Below are 17719 nucleotides of genomic sequence, written 5' to 3' on the forward strand. Positions count from 1 at the left end.
TATGGAGTTGTTTTGAATGTGAACTCCATCTGTGGTTTCAGATTGATGAAAATGTTCAGAGGGAAATTATCAACCATAGGTCTCTGAGGCATCCAAATATCGTTCGGTTCAAGGAGGTAAGTGATTGAATTTTCTCTTCTCTCCTAGCTCATACTTTGAATACATTTTGACTGGTAGAACAAGAACAATGAGGAACTCCTTGCCAACAGTTAGGATGGTAGATGTTTCAAGCCAAACGTTAACATTGCTATGGTATGATCAGATTTTTATGTATTACTTCATAGGATAACAGCATTTGGTGTTGTTCTTTCTATTTTAAAGTCCTTTTCTGTTGAATTGGCATTAGTGGAGATTAAAGAGTTTGGATGTGAAGTTGGCATTAACTGATGCTAGTTAAAATGTAGCAGCTGCTAGTTTCCAAATCTCACCAAATGAAATGAAGAAACAAAGAAGTTCAACCATCGTAGGTTCTACTGCAGCTACTTTATAAAGTATTGAGTTCTGAACTGTACCTTCCTTAGAAAGTGTGGTCCAGTTTTTTGTCACTGGCTTAGATGTATGATTAAACAATAACTATCTAAGTTCTTCTAAGTGCTAAACTTTTGCTTGCTGAATTTCAATTTGGCTATGGTTTTGCTCCTCTTATTTAAGTATGAAAGAAAGCCAGGATTTATTCATTTCCTGATCTTGAAGGATCTAGACCACTGTTTGCTCTCTTCGCTTCTCAATGGCAGAACAATTTGGGAGTTTTCAGCAGATAAGCTGAAAGGGTAAATTTGAACATTTTTAGGGCCAAGATGAGGCCATGCAGATGTGGGAACAGGAAGATAGTATAGGGATCCACTACATTATTTTAACAGTCTCGAATGTGTAATTATTTTAGTTCTCTTGTTTTGGTAAAACGAATTTTTTTTTTAATTACCTTAATTTTACTATTTTGAGGGCTTCATTTTCATGGTAGGGTTGGTTTTAACCTTTTTATGTTGACCTGGGTCTAGTTTAGCTTTATAAGTGACTCAAGCTTTCCAAGTCTGACTTTTCAAACAAGAGGAGGTAATTTCTTTTTATGGTCTAATGCTCATAGTTTTTCTTGCTTTATATAGGGCCTCAAAACTTGGCTCTAAACTTGATTCTTGTGGCATTTGGAAGTTTATTCAGTTAAGCTCTCTAGCAAGGACAAGATCATAAAATTTGAGCTTATTTATGCAAATTATCTCCTAAAACACTGGTACAGTTTCATTCTGTGTTGGGATTTTGTGCTTCAGTCGTAATAGAAGCTGAAGAGTCTTTATATACCTTTTTGTACTGCAACCCATATCCCTTGCTTTGGAGAATCGTTCTCTACTTTGCATTTGATGCTTTCAATTTGTAAAAGTACAATTGCTTCAAAATTTTGTGATTTACTAGGTATAACCCTCCTTCCCTCCCTTCTCCATATTTCTGCTCTATTCGCCTTCACTATTATTTGTCACTGTTTGAATTCTGAATGTATATGATATAAAAATCGGCTGCATTAAAACAACAATTGAATAATTTTTTAAAATAGTGAAGAAGCTGTAAATAAATATTTTTTCCTGCAGGTACTCTTGACACCAACACATTTAGCTATTGTCATGGAATATGCAGCTGGTGGTGAACTCTTTGAGAGAATATGCAGTGCTGGCCGTTTTAGTGAGGATGAGGTAGTTAACACAAATCTGTATATTCTCAGTTTATAGAAATCTCTGGTAATCTATGATTCTTTGGATGCACATCAAATTCTCTGTTTTTTTAGTCCCCCCTCCCCCCACCCCACCCCACCCCACCCCCCCCCCCAAAAAAAAAGAAGAAAAAAAGAACAATCTAACAATTCCATATGCATCAGGCTAGATTTTTCTTCCAGCAGCTAATATCTGGAGTCAGCTACTGCCACTCAATGGTACAGTATCAGCTTCCTTTCCTTGTGTGTTAGACCAGATTATAGTCCTCATGCAATGTGTTCTCTGTCATACTTTGTTTTTACCGCTTTTTTTTTTCTTTCTCTAATCATCCTTTGTTTTTATGACAGCAAATTTGTCACAGGGACCTGAAACTAGAAAATACGCTCTTGGATGGAAGTGCGACGCCACGTCTTAAAATATGTGACTTTGGTTATTCCAAGGTGAGTGATAATATTCTTGTGCATTCCCTTTTTGGTGCTCATTGTGTGAGAGAACTTCCATCACTCAGGTTTTTATTGGTTGCTCCCCTCTTTGTGTCAGTCTGCCATATTGCACTCACAACCCAAATCAACCGTTGGAACACCAGCATACATTGCCCCTGAGGTCTTGTCACGAAAGGAGTATGATGGCAAGGTATTCATTTTCTTTCTTTGGTAAGCAAAATGTGGGAGTGAAATCTGTTTGGATTTTGCACTCATGCTTCTGTGCAGTACATAGCTAGGGCTGTAATGGGAATATGGAGCGGATAGAGATATACTGGTATTAGTAACCTCTTAAATTTTGAAGTGTTAGAATGGTTTTTGGATATCCAATTAAGTATATACTAGGGCAGAAAATTTCAGATTCCTGCCTACGTGCCTATGTCTTCCTTGTTTATTTATTTTATTTACTCTTGGCTTAAGCAACTAGTGTTATTGTTTTATACATAAATAAACATATTGATTAAACAAGTATTCATATTCCCTAGGAATTATACAATTCCTAACAGCCTAGCAGTCTCAATAGTGCATGGGCACCTTTGGTGAACATGCCCAAAATCTCTTAATAGTGATGCCCTTATCCGTACAATTTATTTCCACTAACTTGATGGTTAGTGGAGTTTGAAAAATGGTCGGGAAAAATCCGTTTAGAGGAGGTAAAACACCAATGCAATTTTGAATTTTTGTTACGTTGATCACCTACAAAAGACCCTTAAGTGGGATGGTCTGTCTTTCTGTTTAGTAAGAGAAATCAACGAAGAGAAATGTGAAGTGGGGGGGTGTTGGCAACAAGATGAGCTATGCAGTATCGATATGAGATTTTATATATGTGGCATTGTTCATGAATATGGATGCATATACTTGGCTACTGTCTACGATTGCACATGGAAACAGAGGGGATTAAAATAGGATTCAAGGATAATTGAATTCAATTTTCTTAAGTATTCAAATATCCAAACTCAATCGACTATAAATCAGAAAATATTTTTATTAACGTTTTTGGTCATTTGGTTAACAAGAAATAGAACTTTGATATAGATTTGAATGGAGAAACAGGATTCTTATAGCCTACTCCATTTAGTTGGGATAAAGCATACTTGAGTTGCGATGAGTTTCACAGGGTGTTTGATGAGCTTTTATCAAGAACCTTGGAAAAACAAGGAGTGGGGGAAAAAGAACAATACTTAGAGGCAGGCCCTATATCTGCTCATCCACATCTATTTGTCATTTCATCTTTATTACACCCCCACGCCCACGCCACCCCCCCCCCCCCCCCCAAAAAAAAAAGAAGAAGCCGCTACATCTAGTGGTCAAGATTCAAGACTACACGTCATTCCGTACAATGTGATCTTCTGGTTGTATCAAGCACAAGGTTGGCCTAAAATTTGATGGTCTTGGTTGGTGTTTGCCAAGCCAATTATATTCATGTAGCAGAGTTCATTCTACTGCAAATTACGATAATCCCTGCTTATTTTATACCCCATCTGAAGATGAATTGGCGGGCCATGAAGATGCTTAACCACCTATATGCATGGGACAGTACAATGCATATGATGCATATTACATGTATTGAATGTTTGATTGTTTGTCCCTGTCGCTGAGTGCCTACCTTGTTGGTTACCTTGGTAGAGGTATCTACCTGATACATTTACTCCAATTGTAGATTGCAGATGTCTGGTCCTGTGGCGTGACGTTGTATGTGATGTTGGTAGGAGCATATCCATTTGAGGATCCTGACGATCCTAAAAATTTCCGGAAGACCATCAGTGTGAGTTCTTCTATCAAACCATTACAAGGATCAACATTTATATATAATTGGAGTCGATTCTACTAACTTGACATCTTCGATGTGCTTGACAGAGAATAATGAGTGTTCAGTATTCTATACCCGACTATGTACATGTCTCTGCTGACTGCAGGCACCTCCTCTCTCGAATTTTTGTTGCCAATCCCTCAAAGGTAGCAGTCTGTGAATGAATCATCTTATTACTTTTGACATATCCTACACTTGAGGAACTAATAATTTATATATTTTCTTACTTGAAGAGGATTACTATCCCAGAGATAAAAATACATCCATGGTTTCTTAAGAACTTGCCAAAAGATCTGATTGAAGGTGAGAAAAACTATGTGAATGCAAACCTTGATCAACCCTCTCAGAGTATTGAAGAAGTAATGAAAATTATACAAGAGGCACAGAAACCAGCGGATGGTTCCAAAGTAGGGCAGTCTGCTCTGGGGGTGATGGAACCTGAAGAAGCAGAGGCTACTGGTGAATCTGAAGTCGAAAGCAGCAGTGACTTCGTAACCTGTGTGTGATCACACGTCGTGCCAAGCAACCTCAGGATGAGATGTGTGCATCAGTAGCATTTGTGGTAGTGTTTGTATTCTCATCCATAAAGATGTACATTGTATATTATTGTCTATGCTGCAATTTTTTTTTTTCTCTGCTGAAGTTTAATTTCTGGGATAGAAGTGCTGCTTCTTTTTTTTTTTTTTTGGGGTGTAATTGGTGTGCTGAAATTGTAGTGTGGTTGAAATAATTGTTTTGGAGGAATGAATTAGTTGTGGAGTTTGCTTTGTATTTTCTTTCTGTTTATGCAGCCATGTAAATTATAGATTTAACTATTTACATGCACATTTCTCTTCTACTTAGTTTCATTGATGGTATCATTTTCTCTCTTTTTTTTTGGCTAATGATGGTTATCCAGGCCTTTGCCTGATTATTCCCGTGGGTGATAATATCATTCTCTCTTCATCAGCATTCTTTCTCAAAATGCTAATAAGATAGTTTACTTTTGGTGAATATAATTTTTGAGTTTGTTTGAAGCTAAAGGAAGCTTGATTGGATTTGAAACATTGTTTTATCAAATTTTTGTTGTAAGAAGACTAGAACAGAAAGGAGAACCTAGAAAGGGATACAAAAGAATTAAGCTGCCTGGCCTACATTCATTGATAATATTAAGCAAAACAAAATATAATTTTTCTTAATATATTGATTATAAACAATTTTATTTATTCCAGTAAGGCAGAAGGATGCAAGTCCAGCACAGTATAGAGCCATCTCTGGATGGTCCATTTAGTCGTGCCATACGTGGAGTATGTGGTAATGGTGTTTATTGGACATCTTGAATATCACTATTAATCCCCTTTACCTGAATGTGCCTCTCATCCCAACCCTCCATTGGTTGAGCAGCTAACTTTTTCAACCCTCTCCCATAAATTGTATAGCACTCTCCATTTCTTCAAAATTTGGAATTGAGACCTTTTGGTGAGCATGGGATTTTTGTACACCACAGCTAACCAATTACACTGGATAGTTGTTGTTTATTTATATATTAGTTTATCAATTGATGAAATAGATCTTTGAAAAACCCAAGATTATGGAAGGTGAATGTAAACACATGTACAGATTAAAATATATAAAGATGCATGAACATATATGGAGAGGATATAATTGAATTTGAATTTTAAATTTGACACATGACCAATTCAATATATATTCTAAGAGGAGAGGATTTCCCATGATGGCCGTCATTTAATTTGTCTTGATATGTGAAAGTATTTGCACACAGGCAGCGTGTTGATATTTTTCCCATTTTCTAAATATTTAATGTAAGAATTGTCATTTATTTCCATGTGGCACAAATAAGTGTGGGGAGTCGGTAATGTTACCGATTATATAGTGTAGAAAACCATTTGCCAAAACATATCATAAGATAAATTGATCCATCAAGAATAAAAATGGAACTACGAGTACCAAGTGGGTACTGAAGTGGTAAAGACAAGAAGAAAAAAACAGAAAAAATGGAAGCCATTCCAACTAATCCAGCGGAAATGGAGTTCTCATTGGATATGGAGTAGATGAGTAGGTGGGCATTCATAATTTTTTTAAAATTTAATTAAGTCCACTTTTGATAAACCCTCTTAAAATATCCAAAATATCCTTCCCCACCACCTCTCTCTCTCTCTCTCTCTCTCTCTCTCTCTCTCTCTCTCACACACACACACACACACACTCACACTCACACTCATAGTTAGCAAATTCGGATTCGGGAATTATTCGAACGGAGAATTATTCGGAATAATTCGGACGATTAATTTAAGGATTCGGTCAAAAAAGCGGTCAAAAAATCTTATTGGGGGTTTTTTTTTTTTTAAAAAAAATTGTTTTTTTATTTTTTTATTTTTTATTTTTGGTTTTTTTTTTTAAATAATGTTTAAATGGACCGAATAATTCGGTTTAATTCGGATTCAGTCCGAATTATTCGCGATTTATATTCATTTTGGAAAAAGTCGCGAATTTTAAAGAATTTTATTTTTAATTCGGATTCGGTCCGAATTTTTGATAAAATTCGGAAAAATTCGGTTCGGCCGAATAATTCGGCCGAATTGATAACTATGCTCACACTCAATTACAAGTATTTGTTCACTGCACCGGTCCGTGAAGTTCGTTGGGCTTAAAATTTGAACTATTGTGGGCTAGACCTATACAAAAGTTATAGCCCAAGGCCCGGCCCATATCTCTAGAGGCTAGCTGGCTAGGGCCTTGTATAAGGTGGAAGAACCAGCTCTTATCGGGAGACACTTATCAAATCAGTTGCTTGCTCTTGGTCCTCCTATGCAGCATCACATTTTTCTCTCCCAGCGTCGCATCATAACTCTATTCGGAAAGCCATGTCTAACTTTTTTTGGGGTAAGAAAGGAGAGGAAAAGAAAATACATTGGATCTCATGGACTCGATTTTGTAGATCTAAGGAGAGGGGAGGATTGGGGATGCGTGATCCTATTCTTCAAAATAGGGCTCTTCTTGCAAAGGTGGCATGGCGGGTATGGGAGAATCCGGAATTCTTATGGGCAAAATTTGTCAAGGCAATTTATTTTCCCAAGTCTGATTTTCTTAGTGCTAATATTGGTAATAGCCCTTCATGGGGTTGGAGGAGCATTCTGGTGAAAAGGAAAGTTCTTCAAAGCGGTCTTCTTTGGCATATTGAAACCAGAATGAATGTTGAGATATGGACCACAAATTGGATTCCGTCATTCTCATCTTTCAAACTTCAACACCCTCAACCAGTTGGTTGTCCATTATATATGGTGTGCGAATTAATCGACCAAAAAAATAGAAGATGGCGAACTGACCTTCTTGATTTTTACTTTCATGCCTCTGATAAACTTGAGATCTTGAAAATCAATCTTAGTCTATTTCCCAGGGCTGATCGGCAAGTTTGGGGTGGAGCTCGATCAGGTATCTTCTCTATTAAAACTACTTACCACCTTTTATCCAACCAGCGTGATGGTGAGTTACTTTCTCATGCTTCTTCTTCAAGACGACGTGATTGGGAAGAGATCCCTGCCTTGGTTTGGAAAAAGATTTGGATTTGCAAGACCTATCCCAAGATCAAGAGTTTTATATGGAAGATGCGTGCTCAGGGATTTGCTACAGGGGAAAGACTTTTGAGAAGGCAAATTCCAATTGATCCTAATTGCAAGAGATGTGGTGCGAGTGTGGAATCTAATGACCATATCCTCATTGATTGTCCCTTTGCTTGAGCAACTTGGTTTAGATGTCGTTTTGTTTTTATCATTCCTAATGATGAATCCCCTAAGATCTATTGGATTTTACAAGATTGGGACAAGCTTGAGTTTGCAAACAAGAAGATTAGTGTTGAAACTCTAAGCTTGTTCTCATTCGTATGTTGGTTCCTATGGCTGGTTAGAAATGACTTAGTCTTCAATTGTAAAGTGTGGACTCCAGTAGAGGTCTTCTTGAAGGGTGAGATAGCCTGGAGCGAGTTTTGGAATGTGATTGATCTTCAACCACCTTCTTTTGATGCTAATAAGGCGCCCTCTTGTCTGGTCTGGAAATGTCCTCCATTTGATTGGATTAAATTAAATTGTGATGCTGCCCTACCCTTATCTTTTGCGATGGGAGGCATTGGGTTTATTAGCAGGACACACATGGGGGATCCAATTAGTGCTATCTCATAGCCGGCTGTATTTGATTACAGTCTTACTTATGAAGCCTTAGCAGTGCAAGCTGGTTTGTGTTGGGCAGTCGAGCAAAAGATCCAGTATCTTATTGTTGAATCCGATAGTGTGAATCTTCTCAAGCATTATTTATCCACTGAGCATCCTGCTCTGAGCTCCATTGAGGGTGTTATCTGTGATATCCACACTCTAACAGATAAGATCCCAAGATGCTCATTCGTTTGTATTCTTAGGGTAACTAATAACATAGCTAACACCCTAGCCCAAAAGGCCGTGTCGATTGCATATAAGACATTGTGGCTATTATCCACTCCTTGGCTGATTAATGCTTGTAATCAAGAGGCTTTGAGCTCCTCATGCTTTCCCGTTTAATAAAATTTCTCATTACCAAAAAAAATAAAAAATTGTTGGGCGACCCAATTAGCCATTCTATGTATGGGCCAAATTGGGGACATGTGCCCATGTGTTGGGATGCATGTTCGAGTCATCCCAGCCGTTGAATGGCTGATTAGGCTCCCCACTAATTGGAGAGGAGTCAGGTTCTTTAGATCCTAATTACAAAACAGCTATGGAGTGGGATGGTTACTCTGATTTAGATCCTTTACAATGCCACTAGAGGTTCAATGCGCATCCAATAGCTTGAAGGACCAAGGCATGCAATCCAACGGAAGGGCGCACCCCTAGGTCCTCCCAACCGTTGGATGTGCACTGGACCTCCAGTGGCATTGTAGGGGATTTGGTTTTGATTAATCCTTTCCTCCCGGTCGGGATCTTCTCTAGTAGTTGGGGTGTCGATGTTTTGGAAGACCCGACCATGTATTGGAATGTGTGTTTGAGTCCTCCCAGTTGCCGAATGCCAATTTAGGCAGCCCAACCGCTAGAGAGGATCTACATCCCCAACCTCCCCCCCATGGATTTAGGGGACAGGATTGGTATCGGTATTTGTCGATAATGATTCGATACTGACTGGGATCAGATCGGATCGACAAGTATCGGTCAGTTTTTGCCCTTGCTTTTTTTTTAATGGTATAATTTTTTTACTATTTTACCCCTAAAATGATACGGGTAATTGATCCGGATCAGTCGGGGGTCGGGGATCGATCTCAATTGATACCGATACGATATGACCGATATGATGCCAATACTTGTAACTAGGCCCCAGGCCCACAACAACAACCCACCAACACCCCCCCCCCACCCAACCCCCCCAAAAAAAAAAAAAAAAAAAAAAAAAGGGAGAAGTCCTGGTTTGAGGGTCCGGCCTATAAAAATGGGACATAGAACCTACAAGGCTGGCTGGCTCTATTGCCTTTTGGTTGGGCCGGGCCAGAAATTACAATGCCCTAGCAAGGGAAGAAGGAGATCCTCTCTTCTCTAAATTCTCTGTTTAAAAAATCCCCGCGGAAGTCGAGAAAGGCCCTTTCAGTTGACTTCTAATCCCTCTTCTTCCCGCCACCTCTCTGCTCTTTGGAGAGAGAAGAGAAATGGTACAGTTCCACGAACACATAATCTCTGAGCTCCTGGAAGACTCTAATGGAGGCCTAGTAATTCTCTCCTCAGGCCTCGCCCTCCACAAGCTCATCTCCTCTCTCCTCTTCCTCCACTCTCCTTCTCAAGGTACCCTTCTCATCCTCTCTTCAACTCCGTCTCAACGCTCCGCCATCACCACCACCCTCCAATCCCTCCAAAACCCTATTAATCATGAAAACCCTAATCCTATTCTCCCTTCCGAGATCACCTCCGAGCTCTCCACCCAACACCGTCACTCCCTTTACACCTCCGGCTCCATCTTCTTCATCACCTCCCGAATCCTCATCGTCGATCTCCTTAACTCCAAGGTTCCCACCTCAAACCTCGCAGGGATTATCATTCTCAATGCCCACTCCCTCTCTGAGACCTGTACCGAAGCCTTCATCGTCCGCATCTTCCGATCCCTCAACCGAACCGCTTATGTACGCGCCTTCTCCGATAAGCCTCATGCCATGGTCTCCGGTTTTGCGAAGGCTGAGCGGATCATGAAGTGCTTGTTCGTTCGGAGACTGCATCTTTGGCCGAGATTTCAGGTCTATGTGTCTCAGGACTTGGAGAGGGATCCACCGATTGTGGTGGATATTAGGGTTCCGCAATCGAACTTCATGAAGGGTATTCAGAAGGCCATTGTTGAGGTGATGGATGCTTGCTTGAAGGAAATTAAGAAGACTAATAAGGTCGATGTCGAAGATTTGACAGTGGAGAATGGGTTATTTAAATCGTTTGATGAGATTGTAAGGTTGCAGCTGGATCCCATTTGGCATACCCTGGGGAAGAAGACGAAGCAGCTCGTTTCCGATTTGAGGACTCTGAGGAAATTGTTGGATTATCTTGTCAGGTTGTTTGAGAAAAGCTAATTACTTGTCAATTATTTATTTATTTTTTCTTTTCTTGTGTTAGTTGCAGTCTTAGTAATTTATGGTGAAAATTTGAAGTTTGTTTTGGATAGGTATGATGCTGTGACGTATTTGAAGTATTTGGATACACTGAGAGTGTCCGAAGGTGTTCGGTCCGTTTGGATTTTCGCAGATTCCAGCCATAAAATATTCGAATTTGCTAAAAGGCGGGTTTACCAGTTGGTGCAATCTGATGGTGTTAAACTGATTCTGGAAGGTAAGAGCGGAATGATCAAAAAGAGGAAGTTGAAGGATAACAAGAATGAGAAAGAAGGTAATTTCCTATCCATACATTTCTATTGTGCATACGCTTTATCGATTCTACTTGGTTTCTAAATTGGTAATCTCTTGTTTATTTATAGAAATCAATTCTTTTACTTGTTTGGTCGAGAGTCTACTTAGTATACTGCCAGTCTTTTATTGGCATATGGTGCTCATTTATTAATATGTTTACTTATTGCGCGGCTATGTAGGAAATGGAGATTCCTCTGGAACGAGTTCAAGTAGAAGGGTTGTTCTAGAGGAAATTTTGGAGGAAGCACCCAAGTGGAAAGTGTTACGTGTGAGTGTGTGAGTTCCTTTTCTTTTCTTTGAAAAAATTAATGTAATTAGTGAAGTAATAATTTGTACTGCTGGTTCAAATGTATAAAGTTCAGATCCAGTTTAAGTGCAAATCAATCGTTTTTTGATGTCATGGTGAATTTAAGAACTTGAAAATTTAACTCTTTTTTTTATGGTTAAGGTTCGAGTCAGGAAACAGCTTCTCCATGAAGTGGGGTAAGGCTGCTTACATATGAGCCTCCCTAGATCCCGCAGTGGCTGGAGCCCCGTGGGTATGCCCTTTTAGTGAACTCTGAGATTAGATTTGATACGGATGCAAAATCGAAGAAGAGAAGAAGGAGAATCTAACATGGGTAGGGTCAGACTTAAGTTTCCTAGTCTGCTCTGGCTGTGGGGTTAGTTTTGATTTTTATTTGTGTCTCATAGTGTTGGCTGGAATAGTATCAGCCCTTTTCCAGATTGGTATTTGGAAAGCTTTGTTAGAATCCTAGCTGGTTTGGGAACTTCTCCAAAGCTGTTTGACAAGTGTGATTGTCAAGTCCTATTTTGTTTTCGGTTTCAGTTTTAGTTTTGGAATTGATTTTCCATATTGGAGTTTGAATGTGTCTAGAGTGGAAAGCTTTAGATAGATGCCATGGCATACAGTTTTCCCAATGATTTTTTATGAACTGAACACTACAGTTTTTCATAGCACTATGGATTCAGTTTTTCCTTTGAGTGGATTTCTTAGTTAACTTGGTGGATTCCTGAGGGGTTTCAGGTGAATTCATAATCTGTTCTATCTTTTCTATTTAATCTTATTTTCCCAACAGGTCAGTTTAATCTAGTTCTGTTTACACCTGCTGGGCCCCTGTGTCATTAAAGTTTTCTGATTGCTTATTATTTCAAAATCTCTCAGATTTGGCTAAAATCAAAGATACAGCTTCTGGAATGTAATTTTAATTTCTGATTTCAAGTACTGACTTTGATTAGCTAGAACTCAAGATCTAGAGCTGTGGCTCTTTTTTTCTAGTTGTACTAGGAGTTCCCTGCACAGCCTTTGTTTGAACTTGAAATCCTGAGATTTTCTACAGAACTACAGATCTAACTTATCCGTACACTCGATCTGAATTTTAGCTCAATCTGACTATTCTGTTTCAAACTATAAATTTTCCGCTTACACCTGCTGTTCTCTTATTCTGTTTTGGTAATCCTGGTTCTGCTAGTCAGCTCTGGTCCTTCTAGTTTGGATCTGTTATTGCATTAAATACTTCTTGTTGCAGGAGGTACTGGTAGAGATAGAAGAAGAAAGACAAAAGCAAGCTACGTCAAGTGTCGGGGAGCTTACCGCTGAAATTTCAGAGGTTGATGACAACATTGTTTTGGTGGCCTGCAAAGATGAACGCTCATGCATGCAACTTGAAGAATGTGTTATGAAGGGCCCACAGCAGGTCTAGTTTCCCATCTATTTTCTTGCATAAATTCTCATGGTAATATGAGAAAGGTAGCGCTGTTATACAGTTAGAAAAGGTTTTCTTAGAAAAAAAGAAGGTAAATTCTTTTGGTAGCCCCTAAAAGTTGATATACTCTGGGAGTCATCTTTTCGTAGCCCCTAGTTACCATCATGGAGCTATATGATCCCTGCTCACCTTTGTTCAAGAGTAGGAAAATATTTCCTACAATTATGCTGCCCATGAGTATCCCTTGTTTTCACTTAAAATATATGTGCTTTCTCTTACGGCCATTGCATGGGTATTTTCTTCTCATAACTTATACTTGAGTTGGAATAGGCCTATCAATTATAAGATTTTTCAGTTCTACGTTTTCGTAGTTTATGGAGTATGTTTCAACAACAACAACATAGCCTTATCCCAACTATATGGGGTTGGCCACATGGATCCTTGCTCTCCAATCAGCTCTATTCGAAGTCATACTTTCATATAATAAAAATAATTTTGATCTTTAGAGTTTCTATTATAAGACATGATTGTAATGCAAAAGTAAATGTTACTGTAGATATGATATTCTAGAATGGCTAGCTCTTCTATTCCATTCTCTTGTTCCAACTTCCCAGTGACTGCCTGCTTATCATATGTGGCCTGGGAATGTGTTAGAAATAATAGCATTCCTTTTCTCTAATATCAAGGACCATCTAATGAAGTCTAGCAGGTTTTTTTCTCATTTTAACTCTTTAGGTCATGCGAGGAGAGTGGGAAAAGTACTTGAGGAGCAAAGGAGAGCTACATGGCGTGCGAACGCGCAACAAAAAGAAATCTAAGGAGCCTAAAGGTTTTGGTATATTGGGTGGTGTGGTTCCAGCCATGCCTAGAGAGGATACAGAAACTGTAAGCATTAGCAAACTGGAGCATGATGCACTACTGGCAGCAGCATCAGAGATAAATAACACCAGTGAAGGAGACACTGTTGGTGCTGATAATTGTCAATCTCCTCCTGGAATTAGAGGACGTGGAAAAGGAAGAGGGAGAAGAAGGAGCAAAAGGGCTACAGCAGATGTTCAAACTTCTAAAAGTATTGATTGTAATGGGAGGAGTGGAGACAAAATGAAGACCAAAATATCTGTTTCAAAAATTGAAGGGAGTGAAACTTATCCAAAAGAAGCAGATAATTGCCATGAAGACGCACCGAAAAGTTCTTCTGTTAATAGAGCATTTCTGCGGAAGCATAATCAGGATGTTAATGCCACAGACACCAATGCTAAACCACTCCCACTGGTGCACTTTTATGCCCTAGATAGTGATCAGCACATACTTGATATTTTGAAGCCCTCAGTAATTATTGTTTACCACCCAGACATGGCTTTTGTGAGGGAAATTGAAGTCTACTCTGCTGAAAATCCATCAAAGAAAGTGAAAGTTTACTTCTTGTTGTACGAAGATTCAACTGAGGTGCAGAAATTTGAGGCAAGTATACGTAAGGAAAATGGAGCATTTGAATCTTTGATTAGGCAGAAGTCGCTGATGATGATCCCGGTTGATCAGGTTATTCTTTCACTTCTTCCCCCCTCTCCCAATTTTCTTCTTCATCTTCTTCTTCTTCTTATTTATTTATTTATTTAAATTAATTAATTAATTAATTTTTTATATGTATACTACAGTTTGGTTACATGTTAATACATTTAACTCTTTTTTGCATTCACTGATCCATTATGTTCTGTTAAGTTAAGATGGATTTTAAATCTATTTGATTTCAGATAGGATTGAAATAATGAAGCGTTAGTTTAAGATTGCAAAATGATGCAAACACTCCATTTTGGTTCATTGGTTGTTTGGGATCCTTGTATGGTTGCTTTTCTCAATATCAATTCAAGTATTTGAATATTCCCACCAGAAGGGAAAAATATCTATGATGATCAGAAGCATAAAAGCAATAAGTAGGCAGGTGGGGAGGGTAATGACTTGCTTTGGCTGAGATTAATTTATGCATGTTAGATGCAATTCAGTTTATTTGAACAAGCAAATGAAATGTTCCACTTGCATAAGTTGATAGCAAACCGAAGGTCAAATTGTTGAGATTGCTAATCATCAGTTGAAATTTTGGTTGCCAAATGCATCAACAAAGTCTAACTTAAGGTGCCATCAAGACAAAACCCGAAATCAGCTTAGGTCAGTGAGCTTTTGGGGTAGAGTCTGAGATAAGTTGTACAGCTGCCTACCCCGCCCAAGTTGCACCTTTAGGTTGTTATCTGTTGTTCTTTAATTTCTTAATTTCCTGGAATATTGTATTGTAGAATCTGGTTACTGCCAGAAGGCAAGCAGACTACATGATATGTTAGGTGTGAACAAAACCTTACTAGTTTTATGTTGATCTAGCTAAATAGTGCTTGGAAAGACTTTCTCAAAACTTTTATGTTGAGATACTACCCATGTTGGTGTTCCTTGAAATTCATATCTAACATTACTTTGATTGCATATTTAAAAAAAAAATGAAACATTTGTTTTTTTTGTTTTTTCCTAAACAAGGTTTTATTTGCATCCTTTTCTCTATCTGAGGGCTAACTGTTCCTAATTTTCTATATAGGATGGGCGTTGTCTTGGATTGACTAGCTCCAGTGAACCGCAATCTCTAACCTTACAGAACTCTGTAACTAGAAAGGCAGGTGGAAGAAAGGAAGTGGAGAAAGAAATGCAGGTACTTGATAGTTTGCCTACCCTGTGAACTTTAGTTTTACAAATTCCTTTTCTAATTCTCTTTTTTTCTCTTGAATTGTAAATAACACAGTGGCCTCTCTCTCTCTCTCTCTGCATGAAGGGCAGGTTTTATTTCATAAATAGAAATGTGTCAAAAACATAGGTCACAAAGAGTATTTTTGAGTTTGCTTTCTGTTTTACAGGTTATAGTAGACATGAGGGAGTTCAATAGCAGTCTTCCTAATGTTCTCCACCAGAAAGGCATGCGTATTATACCAGTGACCTTGGAAGTTGGGGATTATATCCTTTCACCAATGATATGTGTGGAGAGAAAGAGTATTCAAGATCTTTTTCAAAGTTTTGCATCAGGTCGCCTGTATCATCAGGTAGAGACGATGGTGCGTTATTATCAGATACCCGTGCTCCTAATTGAGTTTTCACAAGACAAAAGCTTTTCCTTTCAGGTAATTTTAATTTGAATTCATTCTTGAAAGAGTGTGCTTAGAGCTGCTTTTTCTCCCTCATTTTTTTTCTTTGTGAGCTTTTCTGCTAAATTTCATGTTTGTCCATGAATTATTGCAGTCTGCGAGTGATATTGGTGATGATGTTTCGCCAACAAGTATAATTTCAAAGCTGACACTGCTTGTTATGCATTTCCCCCGCCTACGCCTTGTCTGGTCCAGGAGCTTGCATGCTACAGCTGAGATATTTGCATCATTTAAGGCAAATCAAGATGAACCTGATGAGAGCAAGGCTATGAGAGTTGGTGTCCCCACAAATGAGGGCATTGTGGAGAATGATGTGAGGTGCGTTGCATGTTTTTTATTAGGTTTTAGGCGGTAGTTTGTGATTTGTCAACAGAGCAAGTCAAGCCTGTATGATGTAATTTAGCATTGTTTTAGGTAGTCTTTAAGATTTCTTTCTGCCAGAGAGCAGGCTTTACTTCCAGCATTACTGCCTAACCCCTCTGTCTGCGAAAGCAGTCCCATTTTATCAATCTTTCAAACTAGGTAATGACTTACACCCCTTGCATTGATTACCACAATTCATTTTGGAGATTTCAAGTAGTGCAGGGAGGGCTAGATTTGCAAGTAATTAAGGCTGTTTTTTAATGCCGCAACCACCCCCCCTTAAAATTTGTGCTTTTTTAAAGGGGGCGGTGAGGGACGGAGAGAGTACCACTTTGCCTGAGTACACTCATCAATCCATTGAGCAGACTTTTATTGGGCCCTTTGGATCAATGTCTGAGCTTCTTCCCCCCCAGACTCGGGAAGGGGTGGGGTTGGGGCTTGGATCCTGGGTAAGCTCTGTTCAATATTAGTTTCTGTCATCTGGTCTTTAGCAGCACAATGCATTTAGTTGCATTCAACCTTGTTTTTTTTATTTTATTAACCTATTCTACAGGTTGGCAGAACTACCCGGTTTTCTTTTGAACCTAGTTTAGAGTTGATTTTTAATCAGGTTCTTCCTTGTCAACCGGATCAATTTGTAGCTTCAAATGGGTCTTTAATCTGATTATGTCCATCTGTTTGTTATTGTCTTCCCAATGCTGTTTCTCTTTATTTTGATTCGGATTTTAGCCTCTCTTTTCAGGGGAACTAGACTAGATTTATCTATATAACATTGAGTACAATGACAAGTACATACATGTAAGACCAAAGAGATAAAGTGAGATTAACTGAGGTATCACAGACTGAGTATTTGTGACCTCAGGATCAGCACCAAAATTAGCAGAAGTCAGCCTCTTTGTTATATTCTCTATAGACATGTTTTCACCTTCATTAATCAAAATTTCGTCAGTCTGAATTTTAGCTTTGGATTTTAGAATTTGTTTAGACTTTATTTTTCTGTTGGAGAAGCCCTCTTAATATGATTATGTGCCATTTTGTACTGTAGAGCCGAAAATTACAACACTACTGCTGTTGAGTTCCTGAGGCGGCTTCCGGGCGTGACGGACTCCAACTACAGGTCTCTGATGGATGGGTGTAATAGCTTAGCTGAACTTGCACTACTTCCTGTTGGGAAACTAGCTGAACTTATGGGTGGTCAGAGAGCAGCTCAGACCCTGCGGGACTTCATTGATGCAAAGTATCCAACCCTGTCCTGAAACTAAATTAGTTTCTTTATAAATTGTAATTGTTGAACATTGATCCTGCAATTTGATTACAGTGTATTGCAATAAAGTTCTCCTTTACCTGATCTTTAAATTGTTGGGCGCTTTGGACAAGCAGTGGTGCAACACCACTTAGTTTTTGTTTTCTAAAGGGAGAAAGAACCCTTTGAGTCTTGTGTAGGCAATATTAGGGGGTGGGGCCAATGGGAGGGTGCGTGGGACCATCTTCAGTATGGTATTTTCACGCTAACCTTTTTGGGATAGGCTACACCAGATTGGTTGGGTTCTTTCTTCCCCTTTTTTTTTTTTTTTAAATAAGGTCAGG

General features: G+C 38.8%; 2 protein-coding genes across 2 annotated transcripts in view; both read left to right on the forward strand.

Annotated features, from left to right (window-relative positions):
* The window catches only part of LOC122072694 (serine/threonine-protein kinase SAPK3-like), a 5825-nt gene extending 997 nt beyond the window's left edge, over nucleotides 1-4828 (forward strand). Inside the window, exons 2-9 of the mRNA XM_042637083.1 lie at nucleotides 42-116; nucleotides 1581-1682; nucleotides 1865-1918; nucleotides 2048-2140; nucleotides 2241-2333; nucleotides 3843-3947; nucleotides 4040-4138; nucleotides 4226-4828. Of these exons, the coding sequence (XP_042493017.1) occupies nucleotides 42-116; nucleotides 1581-1682; nucleotides 1865-1918; nucleotides 2048-2140; nucleotides 2241-2333; nucleotides 3843-3947; nucleotides 4040-4138; nucleotides 4226-4498 (894 nt within the window). The 3' untranslated portion in view covers nucleotides 4499-4828. The remainder of the gene's footprint in view (nucleotides 1-41; nucleotides 117-1580; nucleotides 1683-1864; nucleotides 1919-2047; nucleotides 2141-2240; nucleotides 2334-3842; nucleotides 3948-4039; nucleotides 4139-4225) is intronic.
* Nucleotides 4829-9532: 4704 nt separating this feature from the next.
* LOC122074892 (DNA repair endonuclease UVH1) lies at nucleotides 9533-17480 on the forward strand. Its single transcript, XM_042639882.1, has 9 exons — nucleotides 9533-10535; nucleotides 10647-10867; nucleotides 11067-11155; nucleotides 12417-12584; nucleotides 13329-14132; nucleotides 15172-15282; nucleotides 15485-15745; nucleotides 15864-16087; nucleotides 17178-17480. The coding sequence occupies exons 1-9, from the start codon at nucleotides 9652-9654 to the stop codon at nucleotides 17386-17388; spliced, it is 2973 nt and encodes a 990-aa protein (XP_042495816.1). The 5' UTR covers nucleotides 9533-9651; the 3' UTR covers nucleotides 17389-17480.
* The last annotated feature ends 239 nt before the right edge of the window (nucleotides 17481-17719 follow it).

The sequence above is a fragment of the Macadamia integrifolia genome, chromosome 3 (genome assembly GCF_013358625.1).
Source record: "Macadamia integrifolia cultivar HAES 741 chromosome 3, SCU_Mint_v3, whole genome shotgun sequence".
Lineage (NCBI taxonomy): Eukaryota > Viridiplantae > Streptophyta > Magnoliopsida > Proteales > Proteaceae > Macadamia > Macadamia integrifolia.

Coding starts and splice junctions, on each gene's coding strand:
- LOC122074892 (XM_042639882.1), top strand. CDS start 9,652: ATGGTACAGTTCCACGAACACATAATCTCTGAGCTCCTGGAAGACTCT. Junction 15,283..15,484: donor AAGTGGAGAAAGAAATGCAG/GTACTTGATAGT, acceptor TCTGTTTTACAG/GTTATAGTAGACATGAGGGA. Junction 16,088..17,177: donor ATTGTGGAGAATGATGTGAG/GTGCGTTGCATG, acceptor TTTGTACTGTAG/AGCCGAAAATTACAACACTA.